The following is a 26,788-nucleotide window of genomic DNA, read 5'->3' on the forward strand; positions in this document are numbered from 1 at the left end:
AGAAGTACTCTGTGGAAGGCACAACAGTCATCTGCAGAATCTATTTTTATCTTCCTGTAAGATGGAAACATTTGGATAACCCCATATGCCTCCATCATAAGGTATTATAGAAATACATCGACTAGAATAAACCATCTTTATTTGATTAATGGGCCTTTGGCTTAAACAAGCAGTGAAGATGAATACAGCCCACAAGGCACGTGTGTAAGATAACTCTCTTAATTCAAGAAAGTTTGTCCAAAGTTAGACCCGGATAAAAGAAATTGATACTGATAGTTCTTATAAAGCACGTGAATTCCAAACGGCGTCTTGGCGCTAAGTCCACAGATAGAAAGAGTCACAGAGAAGCAGAGCAAACTACTAACGGCCAACAAAAGACTTAAGGATGAGAAAACAACCTTGTTTTAAGAAGCAAAGATGGTTAGGCTGACTTCTCAATATAAAATGTAGCTTATTCTAAACTGAGACCAGATGTGGAAAAAACTTCTAACTCCCTGCAGCTTCTTCTAAATCTAGAAACATTAATAAACCTGGAAAGTGCTGAGCGGACGGGTCTCCTTGAAACGTACCAGGTACAGTGCCTTGAAAAATAGGCAGTGCCTTTGCCATATAGTGATTTGTGTACTAAGCATAAGGCTTTAAACACAACTCTCTTCCTTACAGGAGTCCAGTGAAGCTCCTGCAGTGTCTCAGCCACTGGCTCAAATGTCAGGATTTTTTTCAAAAGTCATGCCGCAGCGTTTTGCCACTCTAAAATGGGATGTGGAATTCCTATTGCTTGACACCCGGGACATACTGTTTGGGGTCAAGGGCAACAAGTTTTCATGTTTATTTTGTCGTTGGGACAAGGAGGCCCAACCCCCTGCAGCACAAACCCCTTTGGCAGCCAGTTTACGTAGAGAGGAACTGTCTGCAGTTGAGGTAATATGTGGGTCCATATGTTAATGCTGTTCTAACTTTTATTTATGGTTCATTATTAGGGTGAGCGCTAAAGTCACACTACACTACTGACAGTGGTTCCAGTAAAAACAAAAAGTGTACACACTTTGAAAAGTTTAACAATATTAGGCTACGCATAATGCTCCCAGAATGCTCTCTCATTATATGCAAATGTTTGCAGAAGCATGTAAGCTAGAGTGATGGTTCTTTGCCTTTAAAATAAAATGTTTAGAAAAAAATGCAAGTAGGAAAAAAATATTTTGCTACTATGAACTTTTAGGTGCTATTTCTTTGAAGTGTCATTTAGTAAAATGTGTTGATGCATGCTAGTATTTCCCAAAAATATCCCTAATGGAAAATCAGTGTAACCATTTACAACAAAATAATGGGAAGATTGTAAAAAACAAGCACTGACAAAGCCAACCGATCCAACATACTTTTTTGCGAGTCTTTTGGGTTCGTCAATGCATGTCTTGTTTTGAAATGGCTTTTGTAACACTTTATTGTTGTGGAAGCTGCCAGGCCCTCACCATTGTAACAAACACTGGCAAAAACAAAAAAAGATTTTGATCCGCACAAGCACACATACCTACCAGTGGCGTACACAGGCCCCGCGTCCCACCTCCAGGGGGCTCCTTCAGCACAGCCTCCTGAGTGAGTCTGGAGAGAGGGCCCCTCCATGTTCTTTGCAGGGGGCCCACTCCAGTCTCATTATGCCAATGACTGCCACAGTAGTTCCTGGCACTAAACAAAAAACTACTTTGTGTGCCAATATGCTACTTGTGCAAGCGCAGAATGCGATCTCTCACTGTAAAGCCAGCCGAGAGAGATAAATAGAAGTTTAATAAAAACAAAATGTCTTTGTTAACACCAAATCTAATTAGGGACCCAATTCTAAAAGAAAGTCGAAAAAGTATATCCATGATATATGTCTTTGAATAAGTGGCTTTCATGAATTCACAAGAACTTACAGAAGTAGTCCAGGAAATTGTACTCCTATAAAACATTTTTGAACTGTATTTTAGCATGAGCAAATATGCATGTGTAGATTTGCTTCTGTGAAAATCTATTGAGTGGTTGCAAGTTCACATTCCCTCCAACCACTTTTTTCCCAACGCTGGAAGAACTTCTACTTCTGCCATTGTCCGGAGTAAATTTCCAACTTTTCTTATTGAGGGAAAAGATTAGAGAAGAACTGGTGAAAATCCTTAAAACAAACAAGTTAGTAGGTTTGCAGACTCAAAGGCATTCCAGCCCTGGAACAGTTGCTTACTGCTTCCTCCAGCCCCAGTATGTAGATCTGCGGAAAGGTGGTAAAATAAGGAAATTGCTATAACAGGGATTGAAATTGCAAGTATTCAAGCTGTACTATACTAGTAGATCTGGCATAATCAGAGAGGCTATTATCAGAGCTCTTACATAATGAGATTACTGCCACAATTTGTCGCTGCACTACATGGCACCAAAGGGACAAGTAGATTTTTTTTACAGGACAAGTAGATTTAAGAAGCAACCTGTCCCATGGACAAGTAGATAGTTTATTAAATTCCACACCCCTGCTGAAGCTTACTTAAAAAGCGCTGTTGAATGCCCAAATACAAGGCATTACAATAGTCTAATCTTGATAGAATTAAAGCAGTAACAACTGATTTTTGCAAATCGTATGGTATAAAAGGAAGAACCTTTTTAAGAACACAAAGCAGGTAATGGCAAGGGGAAAAACGTTTTTTATCCTGTGTATTAAAAGAAAGACTGGCATCAAAGAATATACCCAGATTTCTAACCAAAGGTACTGGAGGATGGAAGAGGGCCAAGTGTTTGTAGCCACCATAAATTACTCCAAAATGTGGTGTCTTTGCCAAGCACCAAAACCTCTGTTTTATCAGAGTTCAGCGTAAGACTGTTGTTATTCAACCGACCTACTATAGCTACTAAACTATTAAAACGATGTGCAGTTTCATCAATGTCATCACTGATGTTCAAAAGGAGTTGTATATCGTCAGTATGAGCCACTGGCACAAAGCCAAAGGAGCGGATCAATGCAATCAAGGGTGCAATGTAAATATTAGAGAGTGTAGGACTCAGTGAAGAGCCCTGAGGAATACCACATGGAAGCGAGAAGGACTTGGATGTAAGATCACCCAAGGCAACTGTTTGCTTTCTGTCAGAAAGAAAAGAACGGAATAGTTTCAGTGCCGTACCTTCAATGCCATTCGTTTCAACAGAATCTCATGATTTACTGTGTCGAAGGCTGCCGATAGATCTAAAAGAATCATTGCCCCCTTCCCACCTTTATCAAGAGTATTTCCAAGTTCATCAGTTGCCACTACCAATGCTGACTCAGTGCTATGGTTTGATCTGAACCCAAATTGTGCTGAGTCCAGAATAGCATTATCATCCAAATATTTGGAGAGCAAACTATTCATATGTTTTTCTAAAATCTTCGCCAGAAAAGGCAGGCGTGATATAGCTGGTTACTTCTTTACTTCCATTGGGTCTAGTATGGGTTTTTTCAGTAGTGACAAGACAGACCACTCATTAGGGAAGTTACCAGATTCCAAAATAGAATTAAGTAACAAAGTTAAGGAGGGAAAAATCATTTCCACAATCTTATGACCAATGTTTGGTGGAAAAGGATCAGTTGGAGCTCCTGATTTAATTTGAGCTATCAGCTCCAGGACCTTGATTTCCGTAATGGAAACTCAACAAAGGCATCAAATACCTAAGCTGAAATAAGATACGGTCTTCAAAACCTTGTCCTTTGTAATGGATGGTTTTCTGTTTAATAGACTTTGGGACCATGATTAAGATAAAAGAAAATTTTACGAGAAGTGGACAGATATAAATTAAGCTTATAGGGAACATAAAAATCTATAAAAAATGTTAACCCATGTACTGTCCTAAACTGGTCTTCGTAGTGGCCATATTGTATATGCAAAAACAACAAGGTGCTAGATGAAATGCTTGACTAAATCTCAGCCCCTGGCAATCACTTGGTGCCACATCCCAATCCATAATTCTTTGCCCACCATGCCGCCTCCGTTTGGACCCATCCATACGCAAATCAGTCTTAACCCTCATTACAACAGTCCAGTTTGACCTGCCAGGTTCTCCCTGAACTGGAACACAACCAACCTGGGACCGGTTTCAGCCAGGTATAGCCAGGGACACTGAAGCTATGCAGCAGGGGAGGGTCAAATTATGTGGCAGGATTGAGTAAATTATGCAGCAAGAAAAGGCAAATTATGCAGCCTCATGTGGCACACTTTGTGACAGTATTACTTCATTCTTTTGTCATTTTAAAACATTTTAACTGGGTATTAATTAGACCTTGTTAGTACCAGTTTAACACCCAAATATAGCAATAAGCCACAGTAAGGTGACCATGCAACCTTTGGAAAGAGCCATCCACTGTGCAGCAACACTTGTCTGTGTTTTTACCAACGTTTGAACCGTTTGAGCTAAAAACAAAATTTGTAGGGTTTTTTGGTTAAAATCTGCAGATTATGCGGCAGATGGTGGATTATGTGGCAAATGCAGCAGATCTACAATTAAACGAAAATTGCCACGCCCACACAATCCCATAATTCCAGTGGCCCTGGCGTATAGCTTGGTTCCACTGGCACGGTAAGCCCAGGACCCATGTCTGGCCATACCCGGTTCACATAGAGCAGCAAATGCAAAAACAAGGTGATGGATGGAATGCTTGAATTAATCTCAGGCACTGGCAACTGCTCGGGCTGCATCCCAATCCATTTTTTTTGCCCACCAGGCCAACTCAGTTTGGATCCAGCCATATGCAAATCAGTCTTGACCATGCTCCTCATGGGACAGTCCAGTCTGAAATGCCAGGCCAGGTCCTTCTTGAACCATAACGTAAGCAACCTAGGACCGGTTTTACCCTATTTAGGGATCTTCAGCCAGGTTCTAAATTTTGTAGTTGGAGCACAATTGGCTTCTTTTGACATTGAAGTTATATCCGTTGTTCTTAGGCTGATAATTAAGCATTCACATAGCAAAACATTGTATTACAACAAGCCCAGAGGAAAACATTTGTATTGATCATTTCTGTATTTATCATTGGTGATGCCACATGTTGTTTGGTAACAAATCCCTCTAATGCAGGAAATAATGGTTCACAGCAAATAGTGAGGTCAACACACTCACATATAAAGGTGGAAGATGCTCAGTAACGACTGGTACTGTAAAGTTAACCCTATGTTAGGGTCTTAAAGAATATAGAAAAAGAAGACGATCATCGCCCTACTGTTACACATTGTATGGTCTAAACAAAACAAGCTAGATCAGTACTCAGACTTAAAATTACAAAAAGCCTTATTAAGAGCCTGGGGTTAATTGCTCAGTGCCCTAGTAAGTATAACAGTGTAGTATCAACTCATGTTCTCAATGGGGCAATTGTCTCCTTTGCCACACATGCCCTTCTATTCCTCAAAACATATGGGCCGAGCTGATCTCCTCTTCATAGACTATTCAGTATAACACAGATCAAAGTATTTCCCTCACTATACCACTTGCTGTTGTGCCTTTTTTCATCAGAAGGAATAAACACCTAGCTTGAGATGCCTCTCCCTCCTTCTTTGTGTCCATGGACATAGTACATTTTATGCCTTTATTAGTCTTCTTAACTGCATGTCTGCACCACTATGATTTCAGTCCTGAGTTTATATGGTAACTCTGGGGATTATCCTACTCAGGGGTGGGGGACGCTTTATAAAAACCCCAACAGCTTATTTGGCAAGGAGGACCAAGAACAGTGGAAAAAGTTAGAAAACATGGCCCTGACAGAAGTCTTATCACAAACACCATGTGTGGGTTTTTTATGTGCATAATTATTCCAACCCTGCAAATATATGAATTTTGTCCAAAGCATTACAATGGGAAGTTAAGGCGACCCACGTTTCAATAAGACATTACCAGGGTTGGACTGGGAAGGCAGGCAGACGGGAATTGGGCCGGTGTCTAAGGGTGACCTGTTGGCTGTTTTTTCTTTTTTTGCCCCCCAAGAGCCTTTGCTTTATTTACCCCCTGCCAGGCCATCAGACTTTGGTCGCAGGGTAGGGTGGTGGGTCTGAGAATCGGCCTCACTGGGGGCCAGTTGTTGCTCTAACTGTTGGGCCATTACCTCAGCCTCCTGAGGGAATAGCCTGGCTCAGAATCAGTGCAGTTCCCCGGACACCTCCCCCTCATGCCATCACATTATGGCAATGGTGGGCAGGGGAGTGTGGAAGTATGTAGGGGCTTCGAAGTAAGCCCAGGTGATTTTGTGGCCATGAGCCATCTACACATAAGCCCCCTCCCGCCTGAGGCTATGGTAGGCTGGGAGAGGGTGAAGTAAGAGAAGCCCCCAATGTCTTTCAGGTCTTCCTGGAGGATGTGTGTATTAGCATATGTGTCACTGTGAGGCCACCATTATTAAGCCTTTATTAAATTAGAATGTGGAGTTAGGGCCAAGGATGCAGACTTTGGTACTGGGAAACCAGGTTCCAGTTCCAGTGTCGGGTCAATATCCTGTCATTCTGGCCGAATCAGTTAATCTCCCCATACCTAAAATAACAAGAATTAGTAAATGCATTAGGTTTCGCCTATGGGATTAATATTTTTTTCCGTAAGATTTAGCTTGGTGGGCAGTTGTGCAACATGCGTTATTGTTCTGCGTTTTACTGCAGACTGAGAGGAGATGAAATAAAAGGAATGCCAAGAATGCAGCACTCTTAGTCTGAGAAATTCATTTATTAAGACGCTTCTCAAGTCTCGTGCACAGACAAAAATAACATGAGCTTTTATTTCAGATGCAAAAACACATGCAACTCTGAAAATAACCACAGCAGTGAAATACTACTGGTCATAGAATTCAACAATGGTTAATATATATATATATATATATATATAGGTTACATACTCATGCATGCACAACGCAAAGCTACAAATAAGAATTAAAAATGTATCACCATGGGGCTCGACAAAGACATCATCCCTTTGTTTGCCAGCATCAGGCTGGGGAACCCTCACAACCGAGACAGAGGGAGTTTTTCCAACCGCATAGGATTCTGAGCAAGGCACCTCCCCTCAGAATGAGTTCCTGGTTGTCAAGCTTCCTCCCCTTATATACTTTAAACAAACTGGAGAGGAGAATACTAGAAAGAACCCCTCCCATCGAGTAAGTTGTTGTTCAAATGCTGGCCTCACTAGGTCATTGTTGGAAAGGAGCATGCACGAGACTGGCTGACTCTCTGTAGGAAAGTACCATCTTGCCTGGCATGTTACCCCCATATTTCACTGTATATGTGTTGTTTTAGTCTATGTGTCACTGGGACCCTGCCGGGCAGGTCCCCAGTGCTCATAAGTATGTGCCCTGTATGTGTTACCTGTGTGATGCCTAACTGTCTCACTGAGGCTCTGCTAACCAGAATCTCAGTGGTTATGCTCTCTCTGCTTTCCAAATTTGTCACTAACAGGCTAGTGACTAAATTTACCAATTCACATTGGCATACTGGTACACCCATATAATTCCCTAGTATATGGTACTGAGGTACCCAGGTTATTGGGGTTCCAGGAGATCCCTATGGGCTGCAGCATTTATTTTGCCACCCATAGGGAGCTCTGACAATTCTTACACAGGCCTGCCAGTGCAGCCTGAGTGAAATAACGTCCACGTTATTTCACAGCCATTTACCACTGCACTTAAGTAACTTATAAGTCACCTATATGTCTAACCTTCACCTGGTGAAGGTTGGGTGCAAAGTTACTTAGTGTGTGGGCACCCTGCCACTAGCCAAGGTGCCCCCACATCGTTCAGGGCAAATTCCCCGGACTTTGTGAGTGCGGGGACACCATTACACACGTGCACTGTACATTAGGTCACTACCTATGTACAGCGTCAAAATGGTAACTCCGAACATGGCCATGTAACATGTCTAAGATCATGGAATTGTCCCCCCAATGCCATAATGGCATTGGGGGGACAACTCCATGTAAGATCATGGAATTGTCCCCCCAATGCCAGAATGGCATTGGGGGGACAATTCCATGATCCCCCGGGTCTCCAGCACAGAACCCGGGTACTGCCAAACTGCCTTTCCGGGGTCTCCACTGCAGCTGCTGCTGCTGCCAACCCCTCAGACAGGTTTCTGCCCTCCTGGGGTCCAGGCAGCCCTGGCCCAGGAAGGCAGAACAAAGGACTTCCTCTGAGAGAGGGTGTAACACCCTCTCCCTTTGGAAATAGGTGTAAAGGCTGGGGAGGAGTAGCCTCCCCCAGCCTCTGGAAATGCTTTGATGGGCACAGATGGTGCCCATCTCTGCATAAGCCAGTCTACACCGGTTCAGGGATTCCCCAGCCCTGCTCTGGCGCAAAACTGGACAAAGGAAAGGGGAGTGACCACTCCCCTGACCTGCACCTCCCAGGGGAGGTGCCCAGAGCTCCTCCAGTGTGTCCCAGACCTCTGCCATCTTGGAAACAGAGGTGTTTGTGGCACACTGGACTGCTCTGAGTGGCCAGTGCCAGCAGGTGACGTCAGAGGCTCCTTCTGATAGGCTCTTACCTCTCTTGGTAGCCAATCCTCCTTCCTGGGTAGCCAAACCTCCTTTTCTGGCTATTTAGGGTCTCTGCTTTGGGGATCTCACCAGATAACGAATGCAAGAGCTCACCAGAGTTCCTCTGCATCTCCCTCTTCACCTTCTGCCAAAGGATCGACCGCTGACTGCTCAGGATGCCTGCATAACCACAACAAAGTAACAAGACGACTACTAGCAACCTTGTATCGCTTCATCCTGCCGGCTTTCTCGACTGTTTCCAGGTGGTGCATGCTCTGGGGGTAGCCTGCCTCCTCTCTGCACCAGGAGCTCTGAAGAAATCTCCTGTGGGTCGACGGAATCTTCCCCCTGCAACCGCAGGCAACAAAAGACTGCATCACCCGTCCTCTGGATCCCCTCTCAGCACGAGCGTGGTCCCTGGAACTCAGCAACTCTGTCCAAGTGACTCCCACAGTCCAATGACTCTTCAGTCCAAGTTTGGTGGAGGTAAGTCCTTGCCTCCCCACGCTAGACTGGATTGCTGGGTACTGCGTGATTTGCAGCTGCTCCGGCTCCTGTGCACTCTTCCAGGATTTCCATCGTGCACAGCCAAGCCTGGGTCCCCGACACTCTAACCTGCAGTACACAACCTTCTGAGTTGTCCTCCGGCGTCGTGGGACTCCCTTTTGTGACTTCGGGTTCACTTTTCTTCTAAGTGCCTGTTCAGGTACTTCTGCGGGTGCTGCCTGCTTCTGTGAGGGCTCCCTACGTTGCTGGGCGCCTCCTCTGTCTCCTCATCCAAGTGGCGACATCCTGGTCCCTCCTGGGCCACAGCAGCACCCAAAAACCCTAACCGCGACCCTTGCAGCTAGCGAGGCTTGTTTGCGGTCTTTCTGCGTGGGAACACCTCTGCAAGCTTCTTCACGATGTGGGACATCCATCCTCCAAAGGGGAAGTTCCTAGTCCTCTTCGCTCTTGCAGAACTCCAAGCTTCTTCCAACAGGTGGCAGCTTCCTTGCACCCTCAGCTGGAATTTCCTGGGCTCCTGCCCACTCTCGACACTGTTGCGACTATTGGACTTGGTCCCCTTGTCTTACAGGTGCTCAGGTCCGGAAATCCACTGTTGTTGCATTGCTGGTGTTTGTTCTCCTTGCAGAATCCCCCTATCACGACTTCTGTGCTCTCTGGGGGTAGTAGGTGCACTTTACACCTACCTTTCAGGGTCTTGGTGTGGGCTATTTTTCTAACCCTCACTGTTTTCTTACAGTCACAGCGACCCTTTACAAGCTCACATAGGTTTGTGGTCCATTTGTGGTTCGCATTCCACTTTTGGAGTATATGGTTTGTGTTGCCCCTATACCTATGTGCTCCTATTGTAATCTACTGTAACTTTACATTGCTTGCATTACTTTTCTTGCTATTACCTGCATAATTTTGGTTTGTGTACATATATCTTGTGTGTATATCTTATCCTCATACTGAGGGTACTCACTGAGATACTTTTGTCATATTGTCATGAAAATATAGTACCTTTATTTTTAGTACTTCTGTGTATTGTGTTTTCTTATGATATTGTGCATATGACACCAGTGGTATAGTAGGAGCTTTACATGTCTCCTAGTTCAGCCTAAGCAGCTTTGCCATAGCTACCTTCTATCAGCCTAAGCTGCTAGAAACACCTCTTCTACACTAATAAGGGATAACTGGACCTGGCACAAGGTGTAAGTACCTCTGGTACCCACTACAAGCCAGGCCAGCCTCCTACACTCTCACAGTATTTTTCCAAGACCAAGCTGTTCCCTGCCTTACCATAAACATTCTCAGCTTGGTACATCTTATTGTCTGTGTTCCTCACTAATTCATGTTATGTTCCCATCCTTCAGTGAGAAAGATCGAAAAACATGTTGCACAAGCTGTGCACGGAAAAATACCTGACGGTGTGTGAAGCTAAGCTAAGCACAAAATGGAGTCAGTGATCAAGATGAGCTGGTGTTTAAATACTAATAGCATTTCAGTTACTGAGACTCCTTAAAAGTGTTATGACTTGTTTATTGAGAAAGCCATTATATTATGCAGTAACTAGTGGTAAAATAATGTGCGGAGATTAGGTAAGTGGCAGAGGACAAAGGAAAACATACTTGAAAAGTATCACAAATTGTCACAGGCAGATGCCCGTAGGTCCATAAGAAAATTGTGAGGTTTCCAGCTGGTCAGGGCCTCTGAGGGATAGCTGGGTTGAAATGATACACGCATCTGCTTCTATCCTATCCCTGGCGGCCTTTCAGAGCCTATGCTGTGGCCTGTTCAGAAAGAAAACACAATTCATCATCGAGGAAATCCTACCCGGGTGGCAGACATGCTGCTGGCCTAAGCTAACACTAAATAATTACACAAGGTATAAAGGTGATGGAGTGAGCTAAAATTACCCACAGGAAAACAGAGCAGAATGTGCAGTAATCGCCCGAATTATCAAAGTGGCTGAACAGCCAATGGTTGACTAAAGTACAAATGCAGCTTGATGCCCAGGCAGAACCACAGGGAGCACAATTTACAATGGTCTGCTCTGATGGTTCAGAAAGGGCTGCCAAAAGTGAGCAGATCTCTGGTCTCTTCACAGCCCAAGTTAGGATTAGGAAAGGTCATTGTGGTTGCGTGGTTCGTGGAGTGTGGAATGTGTATGCATGACGATTGTCTATGTGTTCTGTGCGTGTAATCGCAGGGGAATATTTGGTTTGTTCAGAAAGAGCTAGTGGCTCTTATCAGGGGTGCAGCTCTCTTTTTCACACTACTTTTGCCTTGTCTTGAGCAATAGGTCTGTTATGTCCGACTGTCATGTTTTTGTTAGGCCCTCATAGCGCCACTTTATTATAATGCACACCCGAGTTGTGTGCACTTACCACAACACTACTTCCATTGCCCGCTGAAGACCCACAATTTTGCCATGGAGTGTGGAGCAAGTTGTGGCCGTTTTGGGTAGTCAGGCACAGTGCGCAGCCCATTATCACTAGGCGGGGCCATGATTGACATGCATTTATTTGAGCATTGACTTGAAGAACAAGGGCCGGTGTCTGATGCGGCTTTAGCACTAGAGTGGGTCCCTGCTTTGGCCCCGGGGGGGACTGGTGTATACCGTTGCGATGAGAGTGTTGGCTTCCCACAAAACAGGCAGATCTGCGATCACAAGGTTTCCAATGAGAGCAGCACAGCGCGCTGAGTCCACAGCATTCATACAGAGCTGTTGCTTCGAATCAAGGATGTAGATCTTTTAAGGGGTGCTGACACGCTTAAAAGCAGTTCCACCAAAGCGGATGACAACAGTGCTTGGGCCTCGGGACACTGATAAGAGCAATCACACGAGGAACAAGCATTGGCAAATGCAGGAAATATGCTACAGCCAAAAGAAACAGAGGAAAAGTAAGTGGCAAGCACAGAAACCACTGAAAAGAAAGGGTGGAATTTAAGCCCCTTTTAAGATTTATATTGAATACAGTAGATTTCACAAGAACAGCGCAAGCGCTGTGCAGGCGAAACCTGAAAATGAATTAGATCTTGTGCAGTGTAACTGGTGCTCGTGTAACCTGCTCCAATGCCCATGCGCCAAGTTCACCCTACATAAAACTACAAAAAGAGTAATTTATTTGTATTTTAAGATTCCGCAAAGGCCGGGGCATGAAAATTAAAGAGCACTCCTTTTTTTTAATAAAAATGTGCATATTATTTTTTTTCAGGGCTTTTCTGTCTTTATTTATTTTAACTATTAACGGAGGATGAATAAAGCAGCTTTAGAACACATTTTAAAGTGCTGTTACCTTACGACTATTATTTAAAATACATACTGATCAAATAAAAAATACCAACTTTAGGTGTTTTTTTTCTTTTGTTTCTTCGGACCAGTTAATTAAAATACAGATCAGGTATTGTGGCCCTTGGGGCCCTTTATTTCACTTCATCCCCGCCCTCCCCCCTCCAAAACGCAGTGCTTCTAATTTTCACTAATCTTACTAGTTCTATAGGCTTTAAAATACTTAAGTTATCAAACATTTCCCTAAAAATTAGACTTACCAAATGATTTTTCATGAAAGGGCACGATACACATACCTAAACTACTTTTTGGGGATTGCCTGTGCCTAACTGCGATGCCAATACAATCCGAGAAATTAATCACACCACAGCTTTGAAAATGTGCACCTATGTAAAACCAAAAGACTCGATAAAATCTTGAAAAGCGATATTTCAAGAGAGGTCTTGAGACTCACTTTTAAAATCTTAAATTGATGATCTAGCAGATTCCCATTACTTGGCTTGGTCTCCACTACACAAACATCCTTCCTTTGAAGACAGCGTCTTCCAAAAGGTTTCTCTCAGCCCCAATTGTTATGACGGCCCTGGGGTCACGCGCCCTACTCCAGCACGGTATGGCAATGAGCGGGAACGCGGACAGAGATAGGAAGCGCCCGTATGCGCCAGCCCGAGGGATTTGTGTGACGTCCGAGCTCGGAATACAAATTCTTAGCCAGTGACAGCGCAAGCTCAGGGCGAGAGCGGAGGGGCTAGGTCCTGCAGGGCTGCCCAACCAGAATCGCTCCCCACTGGACCTACTGCACTGTCATAGGCACAGTAGTCGTCATAAGCCACTTTGAGTGCGACGGCCATCTTCAATTATACTATTTGTAGTAGTTTTGAATTAGGCTTCTGTAAAATGACGTGTCGGTGCTGATACGGTGCACTCAACCACTAACAATATGGGAACAATTCTTCCCGTGTTTTTTTTTTTGTCCAGAAATTTACCTGTGAATGATTCAGAAATGTAAAGACGTATTAGTCTGAAACTGTATTTTTAAAGAATGCTTTCCAATTCCTTACTAATCTATTACCCTCCGCGGCAACACACTTGTTCGCATGATTGTGATATACAAACATGCACCAAATGCCTGTATAAACTACGGTCGATGGCCGACATGTCAAGGTCAGGCGATAAAGCTGCTGGTTTGTCAATTTCGTTTTCAGTCGCGCGCTAATACTAATGGAGAAATTACATACTAGCATTCGTTTGCCTGACTCTAATATGGTTATATCGGTGGGGCGCAGTCTCCACCCTATGTGCAATCTGGTTTGTGTAGTTCTAGGCACTGTTGCGGGGGCGCGCACAGAGGCCATAGCCTGGCTTCCAAGGAGGGGAGAGCAAAATTGCTCTCACTAGCTTTGCGCGTTCAGCTGTAACCCCGCCCCCTGCCTTCCTCATCTTCCTTCGCTGCTTCCCGGCCCCGTTCCACAGCCCTAGCCCCGCTGCCGTCTCCGTCGCTCCCCACCAGCACCATGCCGGCCGTGTCCAAGGGGGACGGGATGCGGGGCCTGGCGGTCTTCATCTCGGACATCAGGAACTGTGAGTTTGGGGCTGTTGCAATCACTGGGCAGAGAAGGGGGTAATTCGGGAATATTGCTCACAGAATATTAAGAACTGTACAATAATTGGAGAGCTGTTGCGAGGGGTGATATTTTCAGTAACCTCAAGAAAGGTTACGTACTGTTGGCAAGGAGTGTAGCGTTCCTTTGGTGGAGAATGAATGCCCTGAGCAGGGTTGGGCAAGAGCGGTCCATTTCGCTAGGCTGGGCAAGCACTGCACCAATCACAGAAATGGTCTAGTGGAATTGCTATGTGATGGATGCACCGTTTATTCGTCTGGTCAAATGATGTGTCGGTCTTGCCATGACCAATGAGTATAAAATTCACTGAGATGAGTAAGAGGTTGTAAATCACTGGGGTCAAACAGATGTCAATTTACCCTGGTGGGTAAAAAGTGTACCGTCCACTGCTGCGCAGTGGATTTATCATTCACTGACGTGTTCAAGGTTATTCCATCCACTATGGTGGTCAAATAAAATAGAGGTTTTAGTGCGGGTTTGGAAGGCAGTATTGAGTGATGTGTTGGAGTCTGTGAAACTCGCCAAGATGCCGAGGTGTGTTACCAATCTCTGGAATCGGGGGACAGTCTCTAGGGTCAAGGGACATACCATTCACGGCACTGGGGCCACGCGATGTACTGCCATTCAGGGAAAAGGGACGCATTTATCAATCTCTTCATCTGAAAAGGTGTGCACCACTGGCAGCAATAACTGTAACGTTTGCTGGGATGGAAACAGGTTACTAGTCACTGCTCGGTCACTAGATTGAGCACAAAGTATTCTTATCAGGTATTCCTTTCACGGCTAGGTACTAATACCTGCTGCAGTGCTCGGTATGTGACTGTCAACAGGTGTTGTATTCACTTGATTGATGGTGCAGGTATGTCCGCCGATCGCTAAGCAAGTTAGACGTGCATCATTTTTCTCCTTAAGCTATTTTTGATGGGTGTACAAGTCAGCAGGACTGAGTATTAGTGAATGCGGTACTGGTTATAAGTGCGATGACTAAAGAAAAAAAACAATTGAAGCAGAATATCTGTTTGATATTAAACATTCAGGTTGAGGAAAATCCTTTACTATATTCAAGGATGAATTCTGATAGCTAATAGCTGGTTTAGTGCTTTGGAAATACACTGAAAATAACAGACCATATCCTTCGCTAGTAACGGACTTTACGGAAGGCAAATAGCGGAAGAGGAAATGGGTGCAACTACCACACGAGAGCAAATGATAAACTAATGACTAGTGAGGGCAAGGACTGCACCGTTTGCAGAAACCTTTCCTGGGTGAGAGGTATTTAAAGTGACAGGGACAGGATGTGAGTGCACGAGGAAACTTGTCGAGCAGCATGGGAAAATGAAAGGACACTAGATGATTCTTAACTGTAGATGAAACCGTGGCTTAGGCATGTTTTTCAGTTTGTCTCAGTCAGATGTTGGCGGCCCATTATTTGTCTTTGAGCTGCTGAATGGTGCTCCAGGTGTTTTCACTTGTCAGAGCTAATGTCCAGGGGTGTGGTTTTATTTTGTGGTTGTAGGGAGAATAATTGTGTGGGTTTCTTCAAAGGTATGGTGTGAGCTCTACATGTATCCCCTGGTACTGCGCTAGTCTGGCTATGCTATTTTGTATCTGCTGCTACCTAAGGCTCTTGAGCAATGGTTTCCTGAATCAATGTATGACTGCTGGACAATTTTAATATTCTCATGGATTGCACTGTCTCTTTGCTGGCTAGTAACACGGTTTCCAATTTGGGCATAGGAGAGAAACTGCTTTCATTAAAGTTGTGGGTTACATCTACAGTAGGTAGAAATTGGTTGCTTGGACTCTGGGCTATATTAAATCTCTCTTTGATACAGTTTGTTACGGGTGGCTCTATAAAAGTGCGTTGATTGAGTCAAGTATTTCTTTTTGAAGTGGTTTGCTTCTATTCTATATGAACTTTTCAGAATGTAGAGCTGAGTCCAGTAGTTTCACTGTCCTCTCCTCTCAGATATGTGTTCACCCAAGGTTTTCCTGTCTTTCCGATGTGTATGTCAACCTCTCCTAAAGCTCATTTCCAGCTATTGCTTGGTACATTTTGTTTTTATTTCGCCTATGAAACTCAGGTGGTCTGCACGGTTACTGTTATGGACTCTCAAACCTAATTCATTTACAACTTGCTTGAAGGACATACCAATACTGCCAGATGAAAAGCTGGCTCTAGGATAAATGGTCAAGACAGAGCTCATCTTATTTGGAGCTATCCGCACTCAGCAGCTGCTTTGCTACAAGCCGCCATCATTCTTAAAGAAGGCACTTTCCTTTCTCCGTGAACTCCCAAATTTAATAATGTGGGACTTACTTTGAAGGACGCTTTCTCCATGATGTGCAAGTTAACACTGTTGTCAAACACATTAAGACCTTGTCTTATTCAGTAGAGTACCAATATAGATATGAGCCATGGTGAACTCAAGATTGCAGTGCTTTTTGCCTTTGGATAGCCAACAAATGACTCCTAACTGCAGCACGCCCAGAATATTGGAATTTTCCTGGTGTTCGGCCTTCATTGATGAGCCATGTTACTGCAACTAGAAGTGTCCTTCCTTGATTGTGTGTCAAGGATAATATCCAATTTCAAATGTGTTGACTTTGTACCATCTCCAGGGCTTTTTCCTCACTGCTGCTTTGGCTTTTCTTGCAGGCTCCTTTAGCAGACTCCCCAGTAGAGGCAACTTTGAGAGTGAGCACTCATTTATTCATTGATTCATTATTTACAAAGAAGGCCTTAGGCGATTTGCACGTATGTTGGTACCAAAGAAAAGGAAATTACTTAAAATCCATCCTCGGTACCAGAGTGAGACAACCCTCATGAGACACGAGTGCCACTCAATTCCTGCCACCAGTATTCATTTTCTGTTTCTTCATGCTTCCTACACAAAACTTATATCTACTTTTAAAATTGTCCATCTTGACACATTGCTGACAAGTTCCAGTTAACCCCACACATTTCCCTTTTGATCGCAGAGTGATTCTAACCCACGTAATTGGAAAGTCTAGCGAAATGCTGTTTGCCCAGGGATGGAAGGCAACACCTCTGCATCGTAGCCGAGTGTCTGTTGCTGATTTATATACTCTACCCTTACCACGTTGAGAATGTTTAATGTGAAAGCATATATGTTGAAAAAAATGAATATAGGATGAGGCGCCTTTTATTTCCTCCAATAGCAACTGTTATTAAAGAGATCCTTCACATCATAGTACATTTTTTTAAGTTAAATCTGCCTGTTCCTTGTGTCTTCCTCTTAGTTTTTCTCAAGGAAGAGGTGCCGTTTAAAAAGCTGGAACATGGGTTTACAGAGAACAGTGTTACTCTAAGGTAGAATTCCTATGTGATCCGTTTATGGAGTACATTTTAAGTCGGCACCAGTCTACCATGACTCATCTCCACTGCGAAATTCTCACCAGTAAATAGTCTAATTCCCTGGAAGTCAGACCGTGTGTTGTGAGGAGCAGTCCCAGACCAGAATACTGGGTGTCTGAGATTCTATTTTATTCTGAGAGTAAAGTAGGATATTGTAATGCCCATACTCAATTCCTTATGCCCGACACCCCCTCCACCCCCGTTTTTCTCATACGGGTTGACTTAACAACAAGTATGATAGCGTTTGGTGCCCCTTGGCTGACTCCACTTGGGCCTGCTACCCTTCAGCGAGCCGTCCTTTTCAGCTGAGGCAGCTCCCAAAGGAGATGATGTCTTTCCTGATGATTTCATGGAAATACAAAAAGTATTCACCCGCTCGTTATCTGGCTGAGGACTATCTTCACTTGCCCCCAGCAGGATAGAGGCCCGAGAAAGGGGGATTTATCGAGAATTCTTGGGAGGCTGCATTCTTCCTAGTGTGCCTTAGGCCAGAGCTCTTCAAACTAGGGGGGCTGAATTTATCGCAAGGAGGACGCAAGGCACTGGCCAAAAGGATCATCATATTGAAAAGACTAATTTGTTTTTAGCTAGAAAAAAACCAGGCAGTGACCCACTCTGTAGAAAAAAAACCAGGCAGTGACCCACTCTGTAACGGGCCATAAGTAACATATTTTATCAATAACATCATGGCTCAGAGTGGGTGTCAAAAGGGAAAGGGCTCCAAATAATCGTCAAAGTCCCATCCCTACTATTTCTTATAAAGAATCACGTGTGTGGGTGCTTGATTGCATTTTTAAAAAGGGTAACTGAATATCACTGCAATGTTTGAATTGTTAAATATGTTTAGAGCTGCAGTTTTATACAATAATTGTGAGTAAATGTGTAGTTTTTAGGGGTACCTGATGAAGTATGAAGACCACTCCTATAGGCTATGGGGGCCCAGGATAATCCAGACACTGATGCCGAAAGCCTCCTTGCAGCGCCGTAATGTCCTGTTTTATGTTTAGAAGCACATCATTTGGTGTGTTCCAGCAAATTATTGCTGCACACTGTTGTTCTCGCCATTTAGACAGCAGGAGGCTTGCCATTCCATCATGGCGGCTCCATGTTGTAGAGACGCCCCCTCATTGGAAGCTGGAATAGGAATAGGAGACCAGAGTTTAGACTGTGATCTGGCCCCCCACCCTCCCTTCGGATGGGAGCCAGGCTGCGAGGGTGGGGACGGACTTCTCTGGAGGTGTGCCAGTTATCGGAGCCCCAGCCGTGACAGTAACGCTTGCTCACACATGGCGGGGTCAGATAATTCCTTCTCCCCTGCCTTCATTTAGCGCAGTGTACTGTGCTCTCAGCCCCTTCTCGCTTATTGTTTTTCCACTCTTAGCTGGGGATTGGGGGCAGGAGCAGGAAAATCTGACTGAATTCTCCGCATTCCATCAGTGTCCTAGGGATTGTGTGTGAACAGCAGGGCCTGGAGCAGAGTAATGGACAGAAGGCTGCTTGCCTAAACGAATTTCACCTGGTTTGAAATTTGCTGCAATGGGCCTAGAATTCTTAGGGTGGATGCTAGCAACTCTGAGTGGGATGTCTGTACAGCGCACTCGGGTAAATGAGTGAGTTCTTGGCACTGTGGAAATTCGGTGTGGTTGTGGGGCTTTTAAAAATTGCTTTCTTCAGAGCCAGTGGCTATAAACACCCCATAACATTGATAGAACTGCAAACTACTACACACAGACCACAGAGTACTGCACCACATCTGACTGTACACATCGAACTATCCACCTAAAGGAGCCGGGTGCAGTTACCTTCTCCGGGAACCAATGATTAGCCCATCGACCCCTCCTCCCCCAATTGTAAAACAGACTAGCATTTGTACTTTGACATGGAAGCACTCGGTTTATTTGTAACCCATATGCATCTCGGTGACACATTAACTTTGTGGGTTCTGTTTCTTGATTCATTATGTCTGCTGACGCTGAGCATCCATCTCCAGCATGCAGCTTCTCCGTAAAGCACCCACAGGAGATGCAGGTCAAGTGCTGGTTGTCTCGGTAGAGTTCTGCAATGTAGCATTTTGGGGACCTTTACCTAACACAAAACTAATTGAGTCTGATCTTTTTCTTGCAAAGTAACTTTTCATCATTACTTACATAGTGCTAGTTTGGGATCTTTAGTGCGCCCAGGCATTCCATAAAGATGTCATGTATGTTCTTGGCTCTCCCCAGTGGGGTATTCATCCTTTAATGCTATTGTTTGTTTGTTGGGTGTATCTATCCGTGTCCGCTTGAATGCTTGGATTGAACTGCATGACAAATTAATCGATAACCTTACTACTTTACGTTCAGTCTACTCCTGCTGGCATAGATTGAGACATTAACCCCAGATCTATTGTCTTTGTCCGTGCTTTTATTAGGTCTTGCTATTAGCTGCCTTTAACTGTTTCGTGTAGAAGACTTCCTGTGCACAGTACCAGTGCTTCACAAGCATTTTGGGTCAGAACCATTGCTTATCATTGGTTGACTTTCTCACCAAGTTCATTGGCTTGCATCTTATTCAGTGGCTGTGGCTCCTCTTCTTGTTTGTCCTTCCCATGGATCTTAGTTTAGGTACAATCCTTTTAATTGGATAACTTATATTCTCTGTTGCTCTCCCTCAGGTAACAACTTTTTATTTTGTCTTGTCAGCGTTTCTTGGGAATGTATGTTTTTTCTCGTTTGTTTCCTCTCACATCGGCGGGCCATGCTCTCTATATTGCACATCCAACCCCAGCCTGTCGGTTATTTTCCCTTGCCGTCCCCATCTTGCTTTTCTTTTTCTTTTTTCTAATATTACCCACCCTGCTCTTCCTTGGCTCTCCTGTCCCTCCATGCGCTCCCCATTGAGCCTGTTGCTCAGCGGTATTGACTTGGACCCCCCCCCCCCCCACACCCCTTGGCTTGCTGCAGCATTGCACCACTTCCCCGCATGGATGGTTTTTTAAAAATATATTTTTAAAGAGTTCAGTAGCTGGAATTTTTAGCTGGTTAGCTGCTTTCTAAATAATATACTTTTGACGTTGGCACACTTTATATTAGTTTTTAATTTATTGTTTCAAGGTGGGTGTTCATCATCTTGGAGCAATAAATTAAAAAGTCACTGAGGCATCATGATGCAAGCATGGTGATACACATGCATAATCATCCCAGTGCCACTTTAGCATCATGAGACCTGTGCATGTGTGTTGCCTCACTTGCACACATATATCATCCCGATGGGACACTTTTTATTACAATTCTCCTCAGCCTCCGGCATATCCATTTTTTTTTTTTCTGTTTCTTTTTGCTTATTCAAAAAAGCTGCAAACATTATTGGGAAAGCCAAAGATGAGACCAGTTGGCTTTGCTAGTGCTTGTCAAGCATATGAATATAGTGCACTAAATCCTTTATTTTTTTCTACTCAAGAATTACAATTGTGTTGCTCTGACGTCATAAGAAACAGTCTGCTGTTCAATTGTGCAACTTTCTACGTATAGTCTTTGCATGTGTAAATACAGTAATATGCAGAGTTCCGCAGGAATGGCAAGTAATTCAGTCAGTTACCAGCTATGAGCATTTGCATCAGAGGATGTCAGTCGTAGTGGCCTCTGTGTCCTTTCTTGTTTGTGTTTTTAGTAAGGTAGACAGTTTTTAAAATCAGGTTGCCGGTCACATGAAAATTAATTTGCGAATAAAGTGAATACCTGGCACCGCTGAAACTTTAGAATGGTTGACATTTCCAACAGACCATTGCCTTTGATGCCAATAGTGCTCCTGCGAACAAGGTTGTAGCATTGCTGGGCTCTCTGGGATCCCTAAAGTATTAGAACAAGCGGTAACCGCTGAACTTAAAGCTTATGTTGAAAAAAATCGGAACTTCCACTAGTCAGGATTCCTGCCTGAACATAGTACAGAATCCGCACTTTTTACAGTCTTTGAAGACATCCTACAAAGTGCAAGCCAGAACCGTCTGGGCATGTTTTTACTAACTGATTTCCTGCATTTGTTCTACACCGTAAGCCACATGATCCTTTTACGCATGCTACAGTTAGTGGGCCATGTCTCAGAAAAGGAACTGCAGTAATGTGCATCATTCCTGCCCAGCTGCAGCTTACATAGTAATACGAAGTCCCCCCTCCTGCCTAACCAGCCCTATCAACTTAGGTGCAGTGCAAGGTTCACCCATCGCTCTTTTCTTGAACCCCTCTTGGGCACACTCCTGCACCCACCACTACCTCTTCTGCTCCTACTCTGACTCCCAAACACGGTTCACAGTGACAGAATGCATCAAACCATGCTCAAATGTTACTCTGCACATCAGAAAAGCAACAAGTATATCAGGATCACCCCATCCGAGCATAATCCCCCTCCCCACGATTCCACTGGTGAAGGCAGTCGCTTCAAAGGTCTACAGCATACCAGCTGGCGTCATTTCTTGAATCTCATGGGATTCCACCAATGAGGACTGTGCATCCGTAGCGTAGGTTAGTAAATGTAGTAGAAAAGGTGCCCATATATATTTGGGCGGGAAGCTCTGGATTGGGGGGGAAGTGTATATCTCAAGCTACCCCTTGCAGTAGTTAAGATCAGTTATCCATGTGGTGTGTCGGGGACTTTACCCTGCACCAGTAGCTAGCGTCTCGGCATTTGTCAAGAAGCAGCAAGAGCATCACTAGTTTCTGAACGGATGTGAATATGGGTTTCAGCACCCCAGCAGCTCCAACTTTGACTCTGGTTGTAGGGGCTCTCCCGTCATGTTACAGATTGTATATAGAACATCCATCCAAAAATGATGTATATTCGGGCAGCCTCATGCCAAATGTAGAAAATCGGAGTTTAGGGGTCTGCCTCTTAAGCACCCTGAAGTGGGCTTCAGGCCCTGTTTTCACAGGATGAGGGGTGTATGATCTAGTTCATGTTAAAAAGTGAAGTGTATTAGGTGAAGTATACACTAGGAGACATGGCAGCTGTCGCTGAACAACAGAATTCCCATTCCCTATCCGATTTGAGTCTGCAATTCCTCTTCCATTTATGCCTGGATTGTATTGTGTGAATCTGCGTTTCTTCCTGCGCAGAGTAATATAGTTTTGTTATCAGATATTTAGGCGATTTTGTGGTTATAAATTGTTTCAGGGGTTTTACATGTTGGTGGTTCTCGTGGAAAGGATGGGGTAAGTGATTCAGCTGTGTCCCTCAGAAGACAATAAAGAAACCGGTCAAGTCCAATACAATTGAGCCTATTTGTAATTAATTGTGTTTGTCTAGGAACTTACCTTCCTGATACAGATCTCTCCATTTTATGATGTTCCATTTGACTTGCGGTGTTTACTTCTCCAGTTAGCAGCCTATCAGGCTGTCCAGCAAGACGGCCTGAGGATTAATAGTTCAGTTCTAAGCCTGCTCTCTACCTCAATTTACAATTGAAACTAAGGAGTTTATTTATGGAGACAACAAATTTGTCCTTCATGAATTTTCAAATTGTAACGCAATGAATGGTTGTGTATGCTATTTTTTGCCCATGTAATTTGATCTATATTGGACAAACAATGCAAGAAATCCGGGAACACATTTTTCAACACAGGAGGCGTCTTTGGTTGCGAGTAAGGAATGCCCCACTTGTGGACCACTTCACTTCAAAGGGTCAAACAGAAAATGACCTTCGTTGGCAAGTTATCTCGGTCATTAAGTTACCCACAAGAGAAGGGGACATTAACATGTTACTGAGCAGAGAGGAACTCGGATGGATACTTCGCACCAAAAGTTGACAGGATGGCCTGATTCACATGGAAGATTGGACTGCTTTGGTTTAACTACTACATTTATATTGATTTCTGAGGACATTGTAACATTGAGTGCCTATTCCTCAATACCTGTCTGAAAGAATTGATTGCGTGGTATATCAACAAATGGTTAAAAATGTTTGTGGATAGATATTTTTCCTGGCTGCTTTAATATTTTCTTTTTGTCCATGCACCTCCTTTTCTGAGAGGCATTTATATGTTCACTTTGGATATAGACTTTTAGTAATATTTTATGTGAATCTCTGCGTTTTTATCTTTATAGGTATCGGTTTCCCCTCCAGCCACCTGTTTTTTCAAGGTCCGGTTAATGTTAATGGTTATTATGGTATCCGTGGTATAAACACATTCTTTGTGCCCTTGTCCTCTGTAGTATCCTGGTACTCTCTGAGGTAGATGTCACACAACAATTATTTATTATTGAGGGAAAAAAGTGTGACCAGGATGTTTTGGACTCATTTTCTTAAGTATCTTGGATTTTCATTGCTAGGTTAATTATGGAATGATCAAAGTTGAATCTTCCAAGATAGCGGATCCACTTTAGGACCGCCCTTAGCAAGCCCATGTGCATCCTATATTTTTAGTTTCCCAGGGCTGCCTTTAGCATATGTTTGTGCATCTTCTATTTCTAGAAATATTTTATTACATGGCACATTGGCGTCTCTAGTTGTAACTTGATGAAGGATGCGATACCCATTTGTACTCACCATACGATTATTGTTTTTTCATTATTGACGTGAAGGCTTTACTATTGCTTAATTCGATGTTGGAAGATTATATTTTTGCCTGACTCCGGTCCACATATTTCTTTTAATTTCTCGTAGATTGGTTCATTGTGACATTTCTACTTTGACTGGCAAGTTGTTGGCCTGCGCTTTTATGCCTCACGGTATTTGAATTTATTTATGACGTTTTTTTCCATTGGTTTTCTATTCTTGGCTCCGTGATTGAGTAGGTTTGGGCGGCAGGTCCTATTATTAGTGATGTCGTATATTATTAGTTGTCCACTTGGGTGATCAATATTGGTCATTACTTTTCTCACAGTTTAAACTTCGTGTTAAATATGTATATCATTGTCAGGTGGCACTTAGTTGTTTGGATTTTCAAGTGGCTGCTTCCTCTAGTTAGTCACTCTAGAACGTGCAGACTTTCTGTAACCAAACATTCATTATTTTTTTTTTTTTTAAATGGTTTGATCTAACCGTCATTTTCTTTTATCTTCCCCCTGCTCTTGGCCCACTCTTTTTTTCCTCCCTGTTGTTGGCAGGTCCGGATAAAGAAAGACAGGATTCAGTTTGGCAAGTAATATGAACCTTTATGAATAACGGCCGGGAGGACAGCACAGCTCTAAGTCTGAAACTGCCCTCAAAATCATCAACTCAAGCAGCCCTTTTTATATACTTTTGTTACCTTGTATACATCTTATCACTTGTCATGCATTTTGATCTAAGCGCTCACGTGGTACATTGTGTCACTGCTTTCGTCAGCATGAAGCCGCATTTCTCATGAGAAAGCGTCTAATTACACATTTGCAGAAAAGCGAAGGTTACATATCTATCACGTGCACATTTATTGAAAAACAGCAATACCTTTATCTCACGTTCTAAAGGCTGTCTGTAGCTCCTCCTTTCCTAACTCCAGGCTTGGAGCTCTCCCCGACTTTCTGACCTCCTCCACACAGCTGCTGACCTTCTACCATCAAAGCTTTTACATTCCTGTCCAGTAACTCCCTTTCCTCATTAACGTGGATTTGAAATGCGTGCCTTTCCTGTAACTATATTATTGCAAGCTTCTAGGCCTTTCTTCGTGTAGCTGCTTTGTGGATAACTATGCCTTTGTCTCTCTTCTCTGTCTCCTGTACTGACCTTTTACTTGGATGCCATGAGCACTCAGGGCCTGTATTCCTCTCTGAGCATATATGATTCTGCACGTTTTCCTCCCAACTCTTGCTTTAGCAAAAATGGGCCCTCTCTTTCTATATTTTCAGTAACATTCCCCCCTTTAGTTGAACTTTCAACTACTATTCCACCCTCTCTACTACATTCATTCATTTGGATATATACGTGATCCTCATCCTCCTTTACGTCCCTGGCTACCCAACTAGTGAACATCCCACCTAACTTCTGGCTAACCTTCTTGCAGCATCCTACCACTAACTGAAAGGTACAGAACATCAACAACATCACCACAAGTATCAGGAATAACCCCTTAATCAGTCCTGATAACCAGGATGGTATCCATGCAAACCATCCTGAAAACCATCCATCGGGGGCACCCCCCGCGTCTGCCATCTTCTTCCGCAAGTTATGTAGAGTCTGTATGGCCTCTGTGATTGTTCCATTGTCTGCATCGTTGGCATGTAAAACAGGCAGTTACGATCTTGGCACAGACCCCACCCTCCATGGCCGTCATCAAGTCTAGCACATACCTATGTTGCATAAGCATCACTCTCACAGCCCGCATCTCTTCCTTGACTGCATTGAATCCATCTTCAGGTGCATTGATTGTCTTCATCAGTTCCCATCGTGTTATCTGCAGCCAGCGGGCCGTGGCCTTTGCTTGAACAAAGGGGAAGATGCTTCCAAAGAACAATTGGGCATCATTAAACAACCTGTGCTCTTGTGGAATGTCTTCCCAGGTTGTAGTACCCATATACTCTGCATACCTCTTTTTCCGATGACGCAATACATTTGTTGGACGGCTCATGGGGTGATCATATAACTTTGAGATGTTCACCCCTGGAATCACCAGGGAGGGGGTGTGCACAGTTACTAAGGAACAGAGACCTTTCCATCCGGAAGGAAGTCGCGAATGCAGCCATTCTCCGCATTGCCAATAATAGTCCATCAGACTGGAGGTGCCCCATTGCATATCAGCATTGTACTCTGTGGTGATGCAATTGATGTTCCTTCCCATGGGGACTGTTCCATTCCCTCTGAAACATAAAAAGAAAACAATTGGTGTTCTGCCTGCTTGGAGAGTTGTTGGTGTTTCCACCCAAGTTAATCTAGATATATTTTCATCCCATATAGCCTGACACTTCTTCTGGGTGCTATTATCAGTCTGATTTCCCTTCCAGAGAGAGAGAGAGCTCTACATCCAAATGTTGCACCGTGGTACCACTGACCATGAACATACACTGATCCATTTACTCGAAAATATGGTCTTTCCTGACAATCTTGGGACATGGGTGAAACTGAATAATTCTTACAGAAAAGTGTAGATCTTGATATTCCCAGGAAACCCTGTTCTATTATTTTTATTCTTCCAATTCCTACTTTTATACTTCAGTATTCCCGTCTCAGCCATCCTTCCTAATTTCACCACTAATTCCTTGCGATCTGTCAAGATATTTGTTATATCGGCTAATTCCTCCTCATATTGTGTGGTGTTTACTAGAAATGCTCCCTGTCTTATCTGCAAGGGCTGCATTCGTGCTCTCATCCTGCAAAGGTACAAGTGCAATAAACATCGAGTAATATTTGGAAATACTTCTTTTGATGAATGTAGCCTATCTGTGTCACTAGCATGTGGAATCAAAGAACAAACAAAACATGATTCAATAGTAGTCTGCATGCCTATCTCTGTCATGTGCTGATACCATACATTGTCTAATAAGCTAGTATGAATATTGTGAGATATATTTTCATATTTATTTACTTCTCTCTGTAAGCGCTTAGTATACTGACACATTGCCATGCGTGGA

General features: G+C 43.7%; 1 protein-coding gene across 2 annotated transcripts in view; it reads left to right on the forward strand.

Annotated features, from left to right (window-relative positions):
• The first annotated feature begins 13,609 nt into the window (after nucleotides 1–13,609).
• Nucleotides 13,610–26,788, forward strand: part of AP2A2 (adaptor related protein complex 2 subunit alpha 2) — a 308,871-nt gene continuing 295,692 nt past the window's right edge. The window contains exon 1 of one of the 2 annotated variants that reach the window (XM_069223134.1): nucleotides 13,610–13,852. In XM_069223134.1, coding sequence (XP_069079235.1) covers nucleotides 13,786–13,852 — 67 coding nt within the window. In that variant the 5' untranslated portion in view covers nucleotides 13,610–13,785. The remainder of the gene's footprint in view (nucleotides 13,853–26,788) is intronic. The other variant, XM_069223136.1, reaches the window with a different exon arrangement.

Source organism: Pleurodeles waltl, chromosome 3_1 (genome assembly GCF_031143425.1).
Source record: "Pleurodeles waltl isolate 20211129_DDA chromosome 3_1, aPleWal1.hap1.20221129, whole genome shotgun sequence".
Taxonomy (NCBI): domain Eukaryota; kingdom Metazoa; phylum Chordata; class Amphibia; order Caudata; family Salamandridae; genus Pleurodeles; species Pleurodeles waltl.